Source organism: Furipterus horrens, unplaced genomic scaffold (assembly GCF_987537825.1).
Source record: "Furipterus horrens unplaced genomic scaffold, mFurHor1.1.pri manual_scaffold_6, whole genome shotgun sequence".
Classification (NCBI taxonomy): Eukaryota; Metazoa; Chordata; class Mammalia; order Chiroptera; family Furipteridae; genus Furipterus; species Furipterus horrens.
The window spans coordinates 50,932,434-50,954,303 of NW_028327176.1; the positions used below are offsets into that span (position 1 = coordinate 50,932,434).

At 37.7% G+C, this 21,870-nt stretch overlaps 1 protein-coding gene and 1 non-coding gene across 3 annotated transcripts in view; both read left to right on the plus strand.

Annotated features, from left to right (window-relative positions):
- GMCL1 (germ cell-less 1, spermatogenesis associated) overlaps nt 1–21,870 on the plus strand; it is a 61,051-nt gene that overhangs the window by 23,587 nt on the left and 15,594 nt on the right. The window contains exons 9-11 of one of the 2 annotated variants that reach the window (XM_090281472.1): nt 2,918–3,055; nt 12,365–12,434; nt 13,949–14,024. In XM_090281472.1, coding sequence (XP_090137598.1) covers nt 2,918–3,055; nt 12,365–12,434; nt 13,949–14,024 — 284 coding nt within the window. The remainder of the gene's footprint in view (nt 1–2,917; nt 3,056–12,364; nt 12,435–13,948; nt 14,025–21,870) is intronic. The other variant, XM_090281473.1, reaches the window with a different exon arrangement.
- Nucleotides 4,413–4,539, plus strand: LOC150006159 (small nucleolar RNA SNORA27). Its single transcript, XR_016512139.1, has one exon. It is a non-coding gene; the product is annotated as a small nucleolar RNA SNORA27 (small nucleolar RNA).

A 21,870-nucleotide genomic window follows, 5' to 3' on the forward strand; every position in this document is an offset into this window, starting at 1 on the left:
CTTGTAGAGAGCCTGTATAATGGTCTTGTTTTGTTATTCATTCAGCCTCCATGTCTTTTGATTGGAGCATTTAATCCATTTGCATTTAAAGTAATTGTTAGTAGATATGTATTGCCATTTTATTATTCATATTTTTTATCTTCTTAAAGAAGACCATTTAACATTTCTTGTAATACTGGTTTAGGGATGATGAGTTCCCTTTAGGTTTTTCTTATCTGGGAAGCTCTTCATCTTTCCTTTAATTCTAAATGATAGCTTTGCTGGGTAGAGTTATCTTGGTTTTAGGTCATTGCTTTTCATCGTTTTGAATATTTCTTGCCATCCTTTCTGGAGAAATCAGCTGACAGTCTTATGGGAGCTCCCTTGTAGGTAACTGCTTTTCTCTTGTTGCTTTTAAGATTCCCTCTTTGTCTTTAACTTTTTGCATTTTAATTAAGATGTGTCTTGGTGTGGGCTTCTTTGGGTTCATCTTGTTTGGGACTCTCTGCCCTTCCTGGACTTGCATGTCTCTTCCTTCACCAGGTTAGGGAAGTTTCCCATCATTATTTTTTCATACAGGTTTTCAATTCCTTGATCTCCTGTCCTTCTGGCACCCCCATGATGCGAATGTTGGTATGCTTGAAGTTGTTCCAGAGGGTCCTTTTACTGTCCTCATTTTGGGGACCTTTTATCTTTTTGCTGTTCTAATTGGATGTTTTCTGCTTCCCTGTCCTCCAAAAATCTGATTTGATCTACTGCTTCATCTACTCCACTGTTGATTCCCTGTAATGTATTCCTCATTTCAGTTAGTGTATTCTTCATTTCTTAATGGTTCTTTTTTATGTTTTCTATCTCTGTTTTTATGTTTCCTATCTCTTTGTTGATGTTCTCATTAAATTCATGTATTCTTCCCCAAAGTTCATTGATCAGCCTTAGAACCAGTGTTTTGAACTCAGCATCTAGTAGATTATTTGTCTCCATTTTGTTTAGTTCTTTTTTTGGAGTTTGTTCTGCTCTGTCTCATTTTGGCTGCCTCCTCATGTTTGTTTCTGTGTATTAGGTAGAGCTGCTACATCTCTTGGGTTTGGTAGAGTGGCCTTAGGTAGTAGATGTCCTGTAGGGTCCAGCCTTCCTGATTACCAGAACTGGGCACTCCAGGTCTGTTCCCCATGTGGGCTGTATAAACCTTCCTGTTGTAGTTGAGCCTTGATTGCTGTTGGTACCTCCAGGGGAGGGATTTACCCCCAGGCTGATCAGCTGCGAGGACTGGCTGCAACCACCATGAAGGATCAGCTGTGCAGGGGCTGACCCCACAGAGCAGGGCTTATTTCAATGGGGTTCTGGTGCCCACTGAGTCCACCCCTGAGTGTGTCACTTGTGAAGGAGGCTGGGTAGTGCTTTGATGTGGTCTGAAGCTGTCCACCAGGTGTGCTGGTTCCAGGCCTACCCACCAAGAGCTACAAAATGATCTGCTACTTGAGCTGGGCTTGGAATTGCCCAGGAGAGGCCAAGCAGCAACTAAGGCCAGTTGCTGCAGGTGTCAGGCCTGGGCCATTTAGCAAGAGGTAAGCAGCATACGAGGCCTGATGCCACTTAGCTGAGAGACTTTAGGAAAAGTCCAAAGCATGAGCCAAGACAGGTCATTTGTATAGAAAAACCACTGGGAATGGCTTGGGTAGGCCTGCAAGTTGGGTGCGGTGGGGTCTTAAAATCAGCAGTATAGGGCTAACAGTGTTAGCCAGATTGACAAGAGACTCAAATATGGCTGTGCCTGCCAGTTCTGTGGGAGGATGGCCCGAAAAAGGAGCAGTGGCCTTTGCCATAACTTCTGTTTGGGAGAAAGCTGCTCCTTTAGCTCTCACCATGATGCCAGACCACTCAGTTCTTCCCCCAGTGATGGAATTCAGAGCAAATGAGACTGAGTAAGACCATGCACTGGCCCCTTAAGAGGAACACCTGGGACTCCATAATCCCTCTGTCTCATTCGGCCACAATCCAAGCTGGTTTTTACAGCCAGAAGTTATGGAGACTTCTTTTCCTGGCACTGGAACCCTGGGCTGCAGAGCCTGGTATGGGGCTGGGACCCCTCACTCCTTAGGGAGGACCTCTGCATACAAGATACCTCACCTGATTTTTATCTGCCACTTCTGGATATGGGACCAGCTCATTCCATGTTTCTGCCCCCTCCTACCAGCCTCTGTGTGGCTTCTTCTTTATGTCTTTAGTTGTAGGACATCTGCTCAGCTAGATTTCAGGTGGTTCTGAATAATAGTTGTTCTGTAGTTTAATTGTAATTTTGATGTGGTTGTAGGAGGATTCGAGTACTTGGATCTGCCTATTCTGCCATCTTGACTGGTTAAGCCATATACTTCTTAAACATGAAGTATTTTAACAATGAATACCACCCACCTATCACAAATCTGTGGCTGCAATGTCTTTGTATCTTATTTTGTCTTTGAATAGAGAATTAATAAATTAACTAGTGTTCATCACATGTAGCTAAACTATAAGTTAGAAGAATCCCAAGAGCCATTTCATGACCTGTATATCTTTTGAAGACCTTTGAGTGAGGCATTCAGCTCTAGAGTTCCACTGGACTTCTCAGTGCCCTGGAAAGGCTATTCTGGAGAAATATCATAATCCTAACTATCATTCTCAAGCATTCCTTTTGAACCTTGCTGCACTGTAAGCTCCAAACCCCAGAAAGGTGTACAACTGAATTGTAAAGGGTCTGCTTAGGACCCTTCTTAATTTTCCCAAGTTTTTATCCACACACCTGAGGTTTATAAAACCCTTGAAAACTTTGAAACTAGCTGATTTGTATTCCAATAGATGTATGTGTGTGTGTTCTCAAACCTTTAAGAACATTTAAGAAAAAGTAAATTAGTAGATTTGAAAAGAATGGCTTTTTAATTTAAACTGTTGTTTTTTTAAATAGATTTTGAAGGTATGACCTTCCTTGAAACTGAGCAAGGAAGACCATTTGTGTCAGTATTCAGACATTTAAGGTTACAGTATATTATCAGTGATTTGGCCTCTGCAAGAATTATAGAACAAGATTCTCTAGTACCTTCAGGTAAGAGAATATGATGAAATATGATTTTAAGTAATATCTATCTTATTATAATAGTAATATGTATCATAGAAAAGAATAATTAATAGAAATTATCCGTTATCCCAAAAAGATACAAATTTTTATAATGAAAGCTTAATGAATCATACTTATAGGTAATTTTCTATATCCACCTTATGTATTTTGAGTATTTTCCCATATCATTAAATGCTCTCCATAATATTTAAGTGGCTATATAGTTTTCTGTAAGGGTGTTCTTTAATTTGATTAACTAGTGCACTGTTTTGGACCATACTTTTTAAAATGGTTTTTGTAGAATTATGTAAAGGTTATAACTGCTTTTTCTATTAGTACTCTTTAAATTTGCTTATTCTTTTTTTTCTTAATCTAGTCTTAAACCTCATGTCAAAGCAAATGTAATATTCTTGCTAATTATAATTAAAATTTTTTGAAAGAATTACTGGTTTAATATTCTAAGTTAAATTTCTAGTGCTTGTATAAGATTCAGTTTAGTACTATATATGCATATATAAGAAGTATAAAATAAAATTCCTGTTTGAAGATTTATTTGCAGATTTGTAAACATTAGTAATAGTTTTGTCTGAAAAGTTGTAATTTACCTGATATTTCAATTTTTTATATAGTGTGTGTTTGGAAATTGTTCTTCTAATATGTGTATTTATTTAGAAAGGTACTCAATGGAAAGCAAACCTAGAGTAACACTTCTGGTATATTTGAAAGGAATGCATTTTTATAAAATCACTCTAATAGGTTTATAGATTATTTTTTCTTTTAATTTTACATAAATTATTTTTATATTAATTTTAGAGAGCCAAGATGAGAGGGTATGTATTATATTTGCATGGGTGTGGGGTTTATTTTTTTTTAGATACAATTTCTCTGAAGATTATATTCCCTATAGTATAATCATTCTATAATAGTTTTAGTATGTGTTATACACCAGGTCCTAGCAATGGTGTGATAACACATACTAAAGGCCAGTTACACTCTAATCATACTTCTTTTTAAGGCTCTTTAGAAATGAATTTTGGAAGAGGTTAAAAAAAGAAAGTCTACTCTAAAGTAATTTAATTTAGGTGTGTCTATGATGCAAGTGGCTAAGCTTTATATTTTTGGAATGCAAGGTGGGTATTAGTATTTTTAGTCTGAAGTATTTTCTTCAGTGTAAAATTGAGAAGAATTTAGACCCTGTATTTTTGACTAGAGTTCAGCCATTTTTTTTCTGACTTAAAATTATAGTAGAGCTTTTTCATTTTAGTATACCCCATCTTACAGTTATGAGTAGATAAATAGGTTTTCCTATATCCCAATAAAAATTATAGTTTCAAAAGTAGAATATATACCCATTTTCACTTTGCCAGTTGGACTTTTGTCTTTTGTGGTCATTCAAGTGGGGCAAAGGAAATATCCTTTTAAAACTGGAGCAAACTGGGTGTTTGTCTTGTATCCTGTCAGAGGAAACAGATTGAAAAAATAAAAGCAGAATATAAATTAAAATTATTCTGTGCTGTTTGTGAAGGGCTACAAAGTGGCCACATTACTCAAATTATCTAAATAGATTGTTGTATGCTCTCAATAGCAGTGTATCCTAGATTTGAAATAAATTAAAATAATTTTGATTACCTAGCTAAAATTCACTAATCGTTTTTCAGAAGTAGTGTCTAACACATGTTAACATTATTCAAAGATATACATTCTGTAGAATTTTACTACCTCTATTTTGACCACCTTTAGGTCAAAAATCTTAGATATGTGTTTAATTTTAAGTTAAATTCAGGATTTTGTATAGCAACTTTCTATATTAGTATTCATCTGTGTCAAGCACAGTTGATCTCCATTTAAAGGAATTAGGTCTATCTTAGGTCAGATCATTAAATCTGTTTTATTCCATAACCTCCTTGTCATACTTGCCTCTCCCTTGATACCTCTGACCTATCTTATCATTCCTCCCAGACCTTTCTGTTATGTGCTCTAGAACTAGGATCAACAAACTCCCATGTCTCCCATCCCTTCCCTCCATTTATTTAGCTCTCCCAGAGGATACTATTTTCTCTCTATAGAGGACCTTCTGCCCATTGAGACACGCTGCCTCAGTATAAGGGTAGGAGGCCAGATAGTCCTAGTCCCTCAAAGCCCTTTCCAAACATTGCATATGGTCCAACTAACCCTCTATCCTTTCTCTCTAGGCTTCTTCACATTCATTTACGACTTGGACATTTGGATTACTTACTATCTACCTCTTCACTCCTGTACAGTCATATAAATGATCATTCCATTTAATACCCTAGCCTCCTAGTAATTTGACCTCAACTCCAGTAACATTTATGTTTGCTGAACATTAAGCACTCACTACCCATGGAAACACCATGAACCTTGTAACTCAGAATTTCTTTGCATCAGAAATCTGGTAGTTTTCAGGCTATCTATAACCTAGCATGTTCACAGCCTCATTCCCTTTACACTGTTATTTGATTTCCAATCCATTTTAAGCCCTTCATTCTCTACCAGTCTTTCAAACCACACCTGCCATTCTCAACCCTGGACTTCATGATAGATCATCTCAGTCACTCTCTCACAATTGCCTTGAACTGTTTGTTCTTAATTTGGCAAATCCTAAAACTAAATTAAACCTTCTTTGTTCCTATTCCCTCTGTTCTGTGCTGACTCCTGCTGCAGAGCATTATACAACTTTTGTGTTGGTGACACTGCAAATTCACATTTCAACACTAAGCTTATATCTTGGGCCTCCTATTTTTACTTGATCAATCCTCTTTTTCCTTTTCTAGCAATTATATCAAACTTCTGCCACTCCGTTCAAGCTTTCTATCCAATCATTTAACAGTCAGCGTGGAAACTCTCCTGCTTTTTATATAATTTTGAGGTAACCAGGCAATAATTTGTTCTAATTCCTAGTCTTCCCACCAGTCTGTTCTTCCCCTCCTGTCCCAGAAGTTGAAGTGCTCCTCTCCTGTTCAAGCCAGCCTTCTACTTTGTTCTTAATCCTATCATTCCTGATTGTTGTGGAATTTTGCTTTATCGTATAATCTCTATTTTGAACATTTTCCCTACCTATTTTCCTTCAGCCTATACAAGATGGTCAGATCTCTTTTATTAAAGAACAAAACAAAATACCTTCCTTTGACTCTGAGCCTCCCACTATAGCAACTATTCTTTCCTTTCTAAAATACCTTCTTCCAAGTAATCTATGGATGCTATCTCTGCCTCCTTACTTTCAGTCATTTCTCAACTCACTGGTCTGTCTTTCCCTCACTGTTTCACTACTTCACTTAACCAGCAAAAGTTAAGATTGTCCTTTTTGCAAATCTAGTGGCCTCATTTTAGTTTTATTTTAAATTTGTTAGCATTTTATCATGGTTTATTCGTTTTTTTCTTTAAAAGATCCAGTCAAGATGACAGTGTAGGCAGACATGGCTTGCCTCTTCACACAACCACATCAAAATTACACTAAAATATAGAACAACCATCAGCCAGAACCATCAGAAATCGAGTTGAATGAAAGTCTGACAACTACAGAATTAAAGAAAGCACATCCATTGAGACAGAGCTGGCAAGCTGGAGCCATATCTGAGACTCCATCACCGTGGCTAACACTGACCTGCTTTGGAGATCGCCAGACACTGCCCCACCCAGCTTACAGGCCTACCCATGCTACTTTTCCATATAAATGGCTGGTTTGGGCTCATGTTTCACAACTTCCTAAATCCTATCAAAAAAACAACAGCTGGCCTCTGAGAGCTCAAGGCCCAGCACTATCAGCAGACAGTTTAGATTCACAGCTCGGCTTCCCCTAGGAATCTCCAAGCCCAGCACAAATAGCAGCCATCTCAGATTGCTTTATAGCTTAGGCAGGGTGGCCTTGAGCAAAAAACAGGTGGGGACTGACCTTAGCCTGCACCACCCAGGAAACCCCAGGGCCAGCACACCAGTGGACAGCTATAGATCATATCGGAACACCACCACCCTGCCCCTGCACAGCTGATCCTCCATGGATGGTGGAGGGTGGTGGTCACTGGTCACAGCCAGTCCTTGCAGCTGACTGGCCTGGATAAATCCTTCCCCTTGTGACCTGCCAACAGCAACCAAAGCTCAACTACAAGAGGAGGGTGTACTCAAGCCACATGAAGGGTGCACCTCAAGTACCCAGCTTGGGTGATAGGGGAGGCTATGCCACTGGACCCTGCAGGACACCTACTACATTAGGCCATACTACCAAGACACAGAGTCAAAGCAGCTCTACCTGATACACAGAAACAAACACACGGAAGCTGCCAAGTTGAGGAGGCAAATATGGCCCAAAAGAAAGAACAGAACAAAACCCCAGAACTAAACGTATCAGCGATAGCCAACCTATCAGATGCAGAGTCCAAAACACTGTGATCGGGATGCTCAGAGAAATGATGGAATACAGCTACAAAATAAAGGAAGAAGTGAAGGTTATACAAAGTGAAATAAATAAAAATATATAGGGAACCAACAGTGACGGGAAGGTACCTGGGATTCAAATCAATAGTTTGGAACAAAAGGAAGAAATAAACATTCACGTAGAACAGAAAGAAGAAACAAGAATTGAAAAAAACAAGGAGAGGATTAGGAACTTCTGGGACAACTTTAAATGTACCAACATCTGAATCGTAGGGGTGCCAGAAGGAGAAGAGGAGGAGCAAGAAATTGAAAACTTATTTGAAAAAATAATGAAAGAAAACGCCCCTAATTTGGCAAAGGAAATAGACATACAAGTCCAGGAAGCCCAGAGAGTCCCAAACAAGCTAGACCCAAAGAGGACCACACCAAGACACATCATAATTAAAATGCCAAAGGTTAAAGATAAAAGAGAGAATCTTAAAAACAACAAGACAAAAGCAGAGTTGCCTGCAAAGGGGTTCCCATAATATTATCAACTGATTTCTCAAAAGAAAGTTTGTAGGCAAGAAGGGGCTGGCAAGTAGTATTCAAAGTGCTGAAAAGCAAGGACCTACAACCTAGATGACTCTTCCAGCAAAGCTATCATTTAGATTGGAAGGGCAGATAAAGTGCTTCCCAGGCAAGGTAAAGCTAAAGGAGTTCATCATCAGCAAGCCATTATTATATGAAATGTTAAAGGGACTTATTTAAGAAAAAGAAGATCAAAACTGTGAACATTAAAATGACAACAAACTCACAACTATCAACAACTGAATATAAAAAATAAAAACAAAAACTAAGCAAACAATCAGAACAGGAACAGAATCATATGTATGGGGATCATTTGGAGGTTATCAGCTGGGAGGGGGAAGGGAGATAAATGGGGAAATGGTAAGGGGACTAAGAAGCATAATTGGTAGGTACAAAATAGGAGGATGTTACGAATAGTATGGGAAAGGGTGAAGTGAAAGAACTTACATGCATGACCCATGGAGAGGGATTGTTGGAGGCAAGAAGGGTACCAGGTGGAGGGGGGCAAAGGGAAAAAAGAATTGGGACAACTGTAACTGCATAATCAATAAAATATACTTTAAAAAACTAATTCTCAATTGTACTGCCTTAGTTTAGAAATGCTATACTCTCCTGATCCTTTTCCTCTCTCTCTCTAACTGTTCTTTCCCTTGTTCTTTTAGAAGCTTCTCTTACTCTGCCCACCTTTTAACTTTCTGAGGGTGCCATTGGCCCATTGATCTTTTCATTCAATGTAGTGTCCCAGAGTGATCTCCTTCATTCATACATTCATATGATTTATTAAGGCTCCAATTCTGACCTCTCCCCTGTGTTTCATACTTGGATATCCAACTGCTGGCTACAAATTGCTTCAGTTCATCTCTTCAAAAGAGTATTTATCTTTCCCTTACAGTTCCAATCCCTGCCTTTTCTTTTCCTGTTTCCTGTGTCAGTAATCTCCTTCCCTTGCCTACCGCCACTCCCTTGTTTAAAATCTTGTCATCTCTTGCTAGATTACTGTAGCACAGAATGTGTCTGTCCTTGTTGGACTCTGAGGGCCATATGCTTTTTATCTCTTTGTCTCCAGTACATGGCACAGTGCTTGACAAGTAGTAGGCACTTGGTGTGAAGTCAAATTTTCTAAAACAGTATTAATTTACGTATGGCCTGAGTGTATTTACTTCTCATCAAGTAAGTTTGGGTTCTAGCTCCTAACCTAAGAACTTTAAAGGGAGAGGAGAAAGACAAATATTTATAGATGCTTCATTGTCCTAAGTAATATGCCAGATTATGCGTTTAACATCTATTATGTAACATAATCTTTAAAATTTATCGAGGCAATTGTCCCTATTTTTTAGTTGGAGAGAAGCATAACTGTTCTGTCATACAGCTAATGAGAAGCAGAGCTCAAATGCAACACCAAATCTTTGTTGTTCTAAAGCCCATTTTGTTTTCACTACATCTCACAGGTTACTTAAAAGAATTCTGTTTATTTTCTTCAAGTTTGTACATTCTGTTGTGGAAACTTGACAGATGGTGATTCAGTAAGTTGGAATCATCATTCTTTTGAGTATGATTATTTTTTGGCTTTTGATAACAAAGTAATAAAGTACATATATTGTCCCTTATTTTGTATTGAGGATAAGAAAATGGGTATTATTGTAACATTTTAGATCAGGAATTACTGAGGTAGGAATAATGAGGAAACCTCATGCTTAGTATTTTTATAAGTTAAAGAGATATGAGTATGAGTTATGTGAAAAATTGCTTAAAATGAAAAGGTATATAAATCCATGTCATTAATTTTATTTGGAAAATAGCTTTGAATTAGTACAGTAGATTTGTCATGTTTTAGAACTCAATTTTTAGGCTATACCTGAGTATCTGACTTGTCCATAATGTAGTACTAATACTTTATATGTAAATGCTCTGTACAAAATATTTTTATTTATCCATACAGGAACTTTTTGGTATATAAGTTTTTTTCTCCTTCACCTTCATGATATACATCTGACTTATGTGTTTCATGAAATAGTTCAACTTGTAGACTGTTTTTTGCTATAAGCTTTATTGGTTATAAGTAGATTTTTTTTCTGTGCATATACCTGAAAATACACTTTTTCTCTTTCCATTTAAACAGTAAAATGCTGGGCAAGTTAAGAACGTATCTTTTTGTTTGTTTTTTAAAGTTCATAAGTCTAAGGCATTAGATTTTCAGATAGTATGTTTTTGGAGGCCCACTTCTCCATCTTGTTTGTCTAAGACAAGAAATAATTAAAATCATTCTGACTTATTCTATTAGAAAAATATTGGGTTACATTCAAAATGGCCATAGACTAGGTCTGCAGCTGCTGGTCCATGGCAGAAACCACCTTGATGTGCCTATTCTGAGTTTTTGTTTTGGACTTTGGTCTAATAAAGTTTAAAATAAGTGTTTAAACTTGTTTTCACTGAGTGGAAGTTTCTTGATAGCAACTTTTTCATAATTTTTTCACTGAACACAAACTCTGTCAAAAAGGATTCTGGCAAACTCTGCCTAGTGTATCCACCTTTTGGAGATATGACTGCATATAATTATTTTAAAAACTACATAAAGAAACAGATTTCACTTATTTTCATCTCATGTTTGTTTGTTTTTTTAAGGTTTTATTTATTTATTTTTAGAGAGAGGGGAAGGGAGAAAGAGAAACATCAATGTCAGCTGGGGACCTGGCACACAACCCAAGCATGTGCTCTGGCTGGGATTCAAACCGACAGCCCTTTGGTTCACAGGTCGGTGCTCCATCCACTGAGCCACACCAGCCAGAGCTCTCATCTCGTGGTTTTTAAACTCATTTTAGTAGGCATTCTTTTTTGTTTGTTTTTTTCTATGTATTATGTGTCAACTTTACATTTGAACTAGTGTTCTCTGACTTAGTTTTGGACTGCTGCTACTGGATGAAATACCAATAACAAGAAAGATTTTTTTTTTGTTTTTTTAGATTAAGGTAAGAGAGGAGGGACAAAAATATGTACCCATGTTATTAACTTGTTAAAATGCTTTTGATTTTAAAGGAGATTATTTAAAGGTTATTGAAACTTAAATTTTAAAACATTTTCATGGGATATATCTCACATGATATTTGAGAATATATACATGTAACTCTTTCATTCCAATTTTATAAGTGAATCATGAAAAGCCATATTCTGTCTCTAGATCAGTGAATTTCAAACTGCAAACATAACCATTAGTGAGTTGAGAAATCATTTTTATGGGAAAGGATCAGTGTTTTAAAAGAATAAAATATAGTAGAACAAAATTTTTAATCTGAATACATTGCAAATAAGATACATAGTATGTGTATGTGTATACTGAGTCACATAAACTTTGCTGCTAGTCTTTACCTACTGAAGATAAATTTTCCATGGCCTAGATATTTAGCAGCTATTCCTTATAATAGCAAGAATATTATTCGGGAGAAAGAAACATTCAAAAACATATTTATAGAGAGTTTTAAGGAAAGATATCAATCAGTACAAGTCATCTGGATACCTTTATCAGAGACTTATAAAGTGAAAATTCATATTTTAATCACACTAGGGCTTCCCCCTTTCGTTATTTTAGGAAGAGATTGAGAACTTAAGAAATAGAAAAACTATCCTTTTGGTTGGGAATAAATAAGAACAGAAAAATAAATATGGTGCTAAGCCAATTCTACTTATAGTTTTAATATACCTATGTATTTATATAAAACAATTAAAATTTTAGCTTACACAGACTTGTTTTGTGGGGGTAAATTCTGCTTGTTATTAAAGGAAAATATAATTATTATTCCATTTAGAATAAATGAGAATATTTTATTAATAACAGTTATCTAAGTCTAATATGCCAAAATTATTTCTTTAGTGTGCATGATTCATCAGATAATTTGAAGATGGTTTATTTCCCATTAATTAGTTATTATTTTTAGAGGAAGGAATAATTCATTAGTTTTCTGTTAAAAATTTTGTAAAAACTGAAAATATTGCTTTAGGGTATGTTTCTAACAAATAAAAATTATTATGAGTTATGAAAAGGAAACTATTAAATGCAGGAATATACTTTTAACTGAAGATTTATATTCAAATTTAACTCTATGTAATCTAAGTAGAAGCTATCCTAAGACAAAGCAAGATAGCACTTTTACCACATTAAAATTCATGAAGCTATATTGTTATAGCTTACATATAAAATATAAACTACCAACTTTATATGTAGCTATTCTAAACCTGATTTTAGAAATAGCAACAATTTCATCAACTTCTTACAGTTTTTAAGTCCTTTATATTCCTCCATGTTTCTTATTATTCGTATTATATTTATTTATTTTTACATTTTAGGATGGTTGTCTTCTGTGTATAAACAGCAGTGGCTTGCCATGCTCCGGGCAGAACAAGACAATGAGGTGGGGTAAGTATGTTATATCATATCATTGTTCATTAGGGAAAAAAACTTGGCTATAAATTTTTAAGTGCATTCTTTATATTAAGAAACCAGTAACAATATTGAAAAATCAAGTGCTGTTAAAGTAGAGCAAAGATCATGTAGTCAGCTTTAATTCTTACATTTCTATAACATTATTAATCTTGTAAATATTTTTCAGTCAGTTAATACAATGAAATGTTTGAGTTGTCATTTGCTATATTAGTGAAATTGAGTAATTTATATACTTTGTTTCACCCAGTGTTATGATTTTCTTTCAACATATTGAAATATTTGGATAATGCTCTCATAAAGCATGATTTTCATATTATGTATAGGTAAAACTAATTTTCTTACTTGTGGTAGTATTGTTAGATTCTGATTAATAGGTTTTTTTGAAGACATTTGAGTCTAAAATTAATTAACATCTGATTATAGATGCCTTACCCAAAAGCATATGACCCTCTACAAAATATTTATGGAAAAGAAAATAATCTCTTTCAATTCATAGTACTTTGCAGTTCACAGAAGTACTTCCACATTTATTATTTGATCTTAATACTAGCTTCTTGGTATGGGAAGACTGAAGCGATAACCCAAATGTGGTATATAAAAGAGGCCTTAAGAAGTTGAATATTTTTTGCCCTTGATCCCTTTTAACACATTTTTATATAACAAAGAACTTCCTAAAATAATGACTTGTTATGTTTATATTCAAACAGTGAGTGTATGAAAGTGTCGTATGAACTCATGATAATTATTATGAGATTATCCAGGATTCTTAATTCTACTTTATTTTTTTTAATTTGTTTTTATTGTTTATAACTATTACAGATGTCCCCGCTTTCCCCCCTTGGCTCACCTCCCCGCCGCCTGCAGTCCCCTTTTGCTCAGGCCATCACCATTCTGTTGTCTGTGTCTGTGGGTTATGCATATGTTTTTTGGCTAATCTCATTTTATTTCATTTATATCCCATCTTTTTCCAAATAGATTCATAGCATATGTACTGTGTACAAACATAATAAGACTGTTGAAACAAATAATATATCAAAAACTAAAAAACGAAAGTTAATTCTTGAATAGAATTCAGATTTGAAGCATTTTTTAATGCATGAAATACTTTATAAATCATTCTGCTTCTTTTATGTATTGTTTTTAAATGTTGGATATTCTTCTGTTTTTAAAGATTTTTCTCATCTGTTTCCTTACTGAGTTTAATATAGAGTCTCACCTAAGGGACTGAGCTAGAATAGATGGTTTTCTTGTCCTTAGAAGTACATAATTAAGTATATGCTCCCTAATGAAGCACTCTATCCACAGTATTGAACATCTGCTCACTCCTGCAGGGCTACTAAAGTGGGCATTCTTATTTTATCTATCCCACCGAATGTTAGTGTTTTAAATCTAGTAGGGAGTTTTTCTGTTCTTTTTAACTCACAATTCTTTTTCAATTATTAGTTGCCTATTTCCTATGAGATTTCATGTTTTATGTATGTTTATAGGCCTCAAGAAATCAATAAAGAAGAACTAGAGGCAAATAGCATGAGGTGTGGTAGAAAGCTTGCCAAAGATGGTGAAGTAAGTATGGGTTGTGATTCTTACTAATTCTCATACAAATTGCCCTACTATTAGTGCAAAATACAATTTCAGTTATAATCATGACACCTGTCATACCTCAGAAGAGCTTTTTGATAGTTTCTGTAGCATGATCTCCTGGACAAGAAGGTATACATTCAGTGGTGATTGATTATTCATCCTTGCATTAGAGTGTTGAAATTTTTGGGTCCAGGTAAGAGAAGAAAAGAGGATCCCTCAGCAATACAGAAATTAAGAAAAATAAGCAATTATATGGAAGATGTTACATAGTCTTAAAAGTGATTCTATTTTACAATTACCCTAAATTGGACATTCAAACCCTTTAATTGATACCCACATTAAGAATTACATTTTTCATTACTGTGCAATATAATATATATGTATATAAGTGAAACAAAAGTATTATGAATCAGTACTGCTGCTATGTCCAAAGATCCTATTTTCCATTTAATTTTTTTAAAAAGCTGATTAGCCCTGGCTTGTGTTGCTCAGTGAATTGAGCACCAGCCTGTGAAGCAAAAGGTCGCCAGTTCAATTCCCAGACAGGGCACAAGCCTGGGTTGTGGGCCAGGTCCCCAGTTGGGGGGCATGGGAGAGACAACTGATCAATATTTCTCTCACACGTTTATGTTTCTCTCCCTTCCTTTCTCCTTCCCTTCCCCTATAAATAAATACACACATACATACACATACATAAATCTTTAAAAAGCTGATTGTGCCCTGGCTGGTATGGGTTCTGTTGGAGTGTTGTCCCGTAACCAAAAGGTTGTGGGTTTAATTATTGGTCAGGCCACATACTGAGGTTGGAGGTTTGATCCCTGGCCTGGGCACATACAATCCTCAGTCTGGTGCATATGGGAGGCAAACAGTCAATGTTTCTCACTCCCATCAATGTTTCTCTAAAAGCAATGAAAAAATGTCCTCAGATCAGGATAAAAACATTTTTTTAAGCTGATTGTGACTTACTAAATTGATTTTAGAACTCCAGTGAGATGTATAATACATTGTTCTTACTACCTTTTGCCCATTACCTTCTCACCATGTCGCTACTTCTTTCTTTTTTTTTTTTTTAATTTTTTTTGTTATTCAATTACAGTTGTCCCATTTTTCCCCCATTGCTCCCCCCTCCCAGCCCATCCCTTCTCCCACAATTATATCCCTCCCCGTTGTCCATGTCCATGAGTCATTCATATACGTTCCTTGACCTGACCCTTCCCTTACTTATCCCCCTTCTCTCCCTCCCCCCTCCCCCCTACTGACTACTATTCTAGTCTTTGCCTATTTAGTTCATTTGTTTGTGTTGCTCTTTAGTCTCCTGTATTGGGTGATATCATATGGTATTTTGCTTTCTTTGCCTGGCTTATTTCACTAAGCATCATTCTATCTAATTCCATCCATGTTGTCGCAAATGGCAGGAGTTCCTTCTTTCTTTCTGCTGCATAGTATTCCATAGTGTAAATGTACCACAGTTTTTTGATCCACTCATCCACAGACGGGCACCTAGGCTGTTTCCAGCACTTGGCTATTGTAAACAGGGCTGCTATGAACATAGGGGTGCATAAGTTCTCTTGAATTAGAGTTTTAGGATTTTTCGGGTATAATCCTAGCAGTGGAATCACTGGGTCATAAGGCAGTTCCATTTTTAGTTTTTTGAGGTAATTCCATACTGTTTTCCATAGTGGCTGCACCAGTCTGCATTCCCACCAACAGTGCAGTAGGGTTCCTGTTTCTCCACATCCTCGCCAGCATTTGTTGTTTGTTGATTTGTTGATGATGGCCATTCTGACAGGTGTAAAGTGGTATCTCATTGTGGTTTTTACTTGCATCTCTCTGATGGCCAATGATGTTGAGCATTTTTTCATGTGCCTATGGACCTTCTGTATGTCCTCTTCGGAGAAGTGTTTGTTCAGGTCCTTTGCCCATTTTTTAATTGGGTTGTTTGTTTTCTTGATGTTGAGTTGTATAAGCTCTTTATATATTTTGGAGATCAGTCCCCTGTCTGTGATATCATTGGCAAATATGTTTTCCCATATGGTTGGTTTCCTTTTCATCTTGCTGATGTTTTCTTTTGATGAGCAGAAACTTTTTAGTTTGATGTAGTCCCATTTGTTTATTTTTTCCTTTATTTCTCTTGCCCTGGGAGATGTATCCTTGAAGATATCGTTACGTGGGATATCTGAAATTTTCCTGCCTATGTTTTCCTCTAGGACTTTTATGGTATCACGGCTTACATTTAAGTCTTTAATCCATCTTGAGTTTATTCTCGTGTGTGGTGTAAGTTGGTGGTCTAGTTTCATTTTTTTGCACGTCCCTGTCCAGTTCTCCCAGGACCATTTGTTAAAGAGGCTCTTCTCACTCCATTTTATGTTCCTTCCTCCTTTATCAAAGATTAGTTGACCATAGAGGCCTGGGTTTATTTCTGGGCTCTCAGTTCTGTTCCACTGATCTATATGTCTGTTCTTATGCCAGTACCAGACTGTTTTGATCACAGTGGCTTTGTAGTATTGTTTGGTGTCTGGTATCGTGATTCCTCCTGCTGTGTTCTTCTGTTTCAAGATTGCTTTTGCTATTCGGGATCTTTTTTGGTTCCATATGAATTTTTGGAGGATTTGTTCTAGGTCAGTGAAATATGTCATTGGTATTTTAATAGGGATTGCATTGAATTTGTAAATTGCTTTGGGTAGTATAGCCATTTTGATGATGTTGATTCTTCCCATCCAAGAACATGGTATTTGCCTCCATTTATTTGTATCTTCCTTAATTTCTTTCTTCAATGTTGCATAATTTTCACTGTACAGGTCTTTTATCTCTTTGGTTAAGTTTATTCCTAGGTACTTTATTTTTCTTGTTGCTATAGTAAATGGTATTTTCTTTTTTGCTTCTGTCTGAGATTTTATTGTTGGTGTACAGAAATGCCTTAGATTTCTGTATATTTATTTTGTACCCTGCTATTTTGCCAAATTCACTTATTATATCAAGTAGTCTTTTAGTGGAGTTTATAGGGTTTTCTAGGTATACTATCATGTCGTCTGCAAATAGTGATAGTTTTACTTCTTTCCCAATTTGGATGCCTTTTATTTCTTTGTCTTGTCTGATTGCTGTGGCTAGGACTTCCAACACTATGTTGAATAGAAGTGGGGAGAGTGGACAGCCTTGTCTAGTTCCTGATTTCAGGGGGAATGCTTTCAGTTTTTGTCCATTGAGTATGATGTTGGCTTCAGGCTTCTCATATATAGCCTTAATGATGTTAAGGTATGCTCCCTGTATTCCCATTTTGCTGAGTGTTTTCAACATAAATGGGTGTTGTACTTTATCAAATGCTTTTTCTGCATCTATAGATATGATCATGTGATTTTTGTCTTTCCTTTTGTTTAGGTGATGTATTATATTTATTGATTTGCGAATATTAAACCATCCTTGCATCCCTGGGATGAATCCCACTTGATCATGGTGTATGATCTTTTTGATATATTGTTGGATCCTGTTTGCCAAAATTTTATTGAGGATTTTAGCATCTATGTTCATCAGTGATATTGGCCTGTAGTTTTCTTTCTTTGCTGTGTCCTGACCTGGTTTTGGGATTAGGGTAATACTGGCTTCATAGAAAGAGTTTGGGATTTTTTCCTCTTCTTGGATTTTCTGGAATAGTTTGAGGAGGGTAGGAGTTAGTTCTTCCCTAAATGTTTTGTAAAATTCTCCTGTGAAGCCATCCGGTCCAGGGCTTTTGTGTGCAGGGAGATTTTTGATTACTGTTTCAATTTCCTTCTTTGTTATTGGTCTGTTGAGACTTTCTACTTCTTCTTGATTCAGTTTTGGAAGGTTATATGTTTTTAGAAATCTGTCCATTTCTACTAGGTTGTCTAATTTCTTGCCATATAGTTGTTTGTAGTAATTTCTTATAATTGTTTGTATTTCTGAGGTATCAGTCGTGATTTCTCCTCTTTCATTTCTCATTTTGTTTATTTGGGTCTTCTCTTTTTTTCTTAATGAGCCTGGCTAGAAGCTTGTCAATTTTGTTTATTTTTTCAAAGAACCAGCTCCTAGTTTTGTTGATTTTTTTTGATTGTTCATTTCGTTTCTATGTTGTTTAATTCTGCTTTGATCTTGATGATTTCCTTTCTTCTTTTTGCCCTAGGCTTTGTTTGTTGTTGCTGTTCTAGTTCTTGTAGCTTTATGGTTAGGTTTTTTATTTGAGATTCTTCTAGCCTTTTCAGATATGCCTGTATTGCTATGAACTTCCCTCTTAGGACTGCTTTTGCTGTGTCCCATAGGTTTTGGGCTGTTGTGTGTTCATTGTCATTAGTTTCTAGAAATTTCTTGATTTCCTCTTTGATGTCATTGTTAACCCATTCGTTATTTAAGAGCATGTTATTCATTCTCCATGAGTTTGGGTGTCTTTGATTTTTTTTTCCCTGAGGTTGATTTTTAGTTTCAAGCCATTGTGGTCTGAATGAAAAGATGCTTGATATGATTTCAATTTTCTTGAATTTGTTGAGGCTTGTTTTGTGTCCTATTATGTGGTCTATCTTTGAAAATGTCCCATGTGCCTTTGAAAAGAATGTATATTTTGCTTCTTTGGGGTGAAAAGTTCTATATATATCAGTTAAGTCCATGTGGTTTAGTGTGTTGTTCAATGCCTGTATATCCTTATCTGTCTATTGTTGATAATGGAGTGTTGAAGTCCCCTGTTATGAGTGTGTTGTTTTTAATATCCTTCTTGTGGTCTTCTAGTATTTGCTTTATGTATTTGGGTGCTCCTATGTTGGGTGCATATATGTTTATCTGTGTTATATCTTCTTGATGAATCGTTCCTTTAAGTATTATGAAATGTCCTTCTTTGTCTCTTTTTATTGCCCTTGCTTTGAAATCCGTTTTGTCTGATATGAGGACTGCTACCCCAGCTTTTTTTTCAGGTCCATTTGCTTGGAATATTTTTTTATATCCCTTTACTTTCAGTCTATGTAAATCTTTTGTTTTGAGGTGTGTTTCTTGTAGACAGCAAATATGTGGGTCCTGTTTTCTTATCCATTCTGTTACCCTATGTCTTTTAATGGGAGCATTTAATCCATTTACATTTAAGGTTATTATTGACATGTATTTATTCATTTCCCTTTTGTATCTCTGTTCCTCTACTCTTTTTTTTGTTTTTTCTCTTCCTTTTTCTTAGAATATTCCCTTCAGCATCTCTTGCAATGCTGGTTTGGTGGAGATGTATTCTTTTAGTCTTCCTTTGTCTGAGAAACTCCTTATTTCACCTTCTATTTTGAATGAGAGCCTTGCTGGGTAGAGTATTCTTGGTTGTAGGCCTTTGTTTTTCATTGCTTGAAATATTTTTGACCATTCCCTTCTGGCTTGTAATGTTTCTGTTTAGAAATCGGTCGATAGCCTTATTGGAGCTCCCTTGTAAGTTATTTGCTGTTTTTCTCTTGCTGCTTTTATGATTCTCTCTATTTATCATGGAATGTTGCCATTTTCACTATGATGTGCCTTGGAGTGGGTTTTTGGGGGTTCCTCTTTATTGGAACTCTCAGTGCTTCTTGGACTTGCATAACTTTTTCTCTCATCAGGTTCGGAAAATTTTCTGTCACTATTTCTCCTATCAGTTTTTCAATTCCATGCTCCTTTTCTTCTCCCTCTCTTATTCCTATGATCCTTAAATTATTTTTTCTAATGCTATCCTGTAATTCCCTTATATCTTGTTCATATTTTTTCAATCTTTTTTCATTTTGCTGTATCATTTGAGAATTATTACCTACATTATCCTCTAACTCACTAATCCGATCTTCTGCTTCGTTTAGTCTGCTTTTGACTGATTCTACTGTGTTTTTCAGTTCAGAGATTGCATTCTTCATTTCTTCCTGGTTCTTGTTGATAGTTTCTATGTCTTTTTTTATGCTGGTGTAGTTCTCTGCAAGTTCCCTGTAATTTTCTTGGAGCTGTTGGTAACTTCCTTGGAGGTTGTCATAGTTGTTTTTGAGGTTTTCGAGCATATTGAGCTTCTTCACCACCATAGTTTTGAATTCCATGTCTGACATTTGGGCTGTATCTGTTCCATCTACCTCTATTTCTGGGGATTCCTCTTTTCTTTTCATTGAGAGGTTGTTTCTGCGTCTTACCATGTTGGATTCTTTTTGTTTGTTTTTGTTATTTGGGTTTTTCTGCTTTGCCTTCCCACCTTTGTGGTATGAGATTTTTTATGGTAGATCTGGGGGTTTCAGTGGTGCAGTCTCCTTGATCTCCTGAGCCTGATGTTCTTGGGGTACCTTTTATATCATTTGTTTATGCTGTCTGATTATATTTCAGATTTTTTTTTTGTTGTTGTTAGGATATTCCTTCTGGCTTGTTGATTGAGAGTCACTCTAGCCACTTTATCTCGAATTTTTTTGTGGAGATGTCAGTTCAGCCTTCTTGTGTCGTCTTCTTTTTCTGCATCCACAGCTGGTCTAATGTGATGGGTCAGAGATTCCTTTTCCTTGCAGCAGTGGTGTGTGCGAGGTGGCCGGCAGGGCGCAATGCAAGGCAGCCAAGAGCCCACCTCAGGTCTGCCACGCCACGCTCCAGGAAAGCAGGCCACGCCGCACTTTGGGGAAGCTGGCAAGGTGTTTTTTTTTTTTCACTCAAGCATCAGTGCGCGCCCAAAGCGGCTGGGGAACTAGGCTCAGGCCTGCTGCGCCGCGCTCCTAGAAAGCAGGCCGCGCCAAGCTCCGGGAAAGCCCTCCAGGTGTTTTTTTGACTCGAGCACCGGTGCGCGCCCAAGGTGTCCGGGGAACTAAGCTCAGGCCTGCCGCGCCGTGCTCCTGGAAAGCTGGCCACGCCGCGCTCTGAGAAAGCCGGCCGCGCTTCGCTCCGGGAAAACCCTCGAGGTGTTTTTTTGGCTCGAGCACCGGTGGGCGCCCAAGGTGTACGGGGACCTAAGCTCCAGCCTGCCGCGCCGCACTCCTAGAAAGCCGGCCGCGCCGCGTTCCGAGGAAGCCGGCCGCGCTGCGCTCCGGGAAAGCCCTTGAGGTGTTTTTTGGCTCCAGTGCTGGTGTGTACCCAAGAGGCTGGGGAGCTAGCCTCAGGCCTGCAGCGCCGTGTTCTGGGAGTTGGTCTTTCGCCTCTTACGGCAGGGCCGCAGACACTTGTGCTCAGTAGACGTGAGTGTGAGTCGCTGCTGCCCACCGTTCCGGCACCTCCTGAGCGGGCATGTGCAGAGCCTGGGCAAGTGCTCTGCGCTCCGGATTCCGGCCTGGTACTTTGGCCTGGCGCCCAGTGGGCTGGCCAGGGGCGACTGCGCACAGTCTTCTGCGTGTCCAGTGTGCCCTCCCTGCGCCCGTTGGGTCACTGATTTTATGTCTGTTGGCGTGTGTCCGAAGGGCACCTGGACGCGCAGCCTTGCGCACCTGGGCCAGTGAATGAGGGCACTTCCCTATGCACACCCCTGTGACCCAGGGGGAGGGTTGGGGGGTGGATGAGCACACTACTGCGCCTGCGCTCCTCAAGAATGGGCTACCACCCCCAAACTTTCCTCCTCTCTCCACCATCCACTAGAGAAAAATATAAAGGAGAATTATGTTCTCACTTGCCCGGCAGCACGCTGTCTCCTGTCCTTCAGCGCCAATGCCACTTGGTCGAGTCCCGTCTCTGCCAGCGGGCAGAGATCCGCTCTCCTCCCAACACCTCTCCTGGGTAGCCTGCGGTTGCCAAAAAGCCTTTGTTTACTTCCAGCCACAGCTCCGGCAGCCCTCCCAGTCAGGAATCCCGTTTCGTCCCCTTTTTCTCCGTTATCCTCACTAAACAGGTTGTTCCCAGATGGATTTTCTCTAATCTAGCAGTGCCTTGGCTCGAC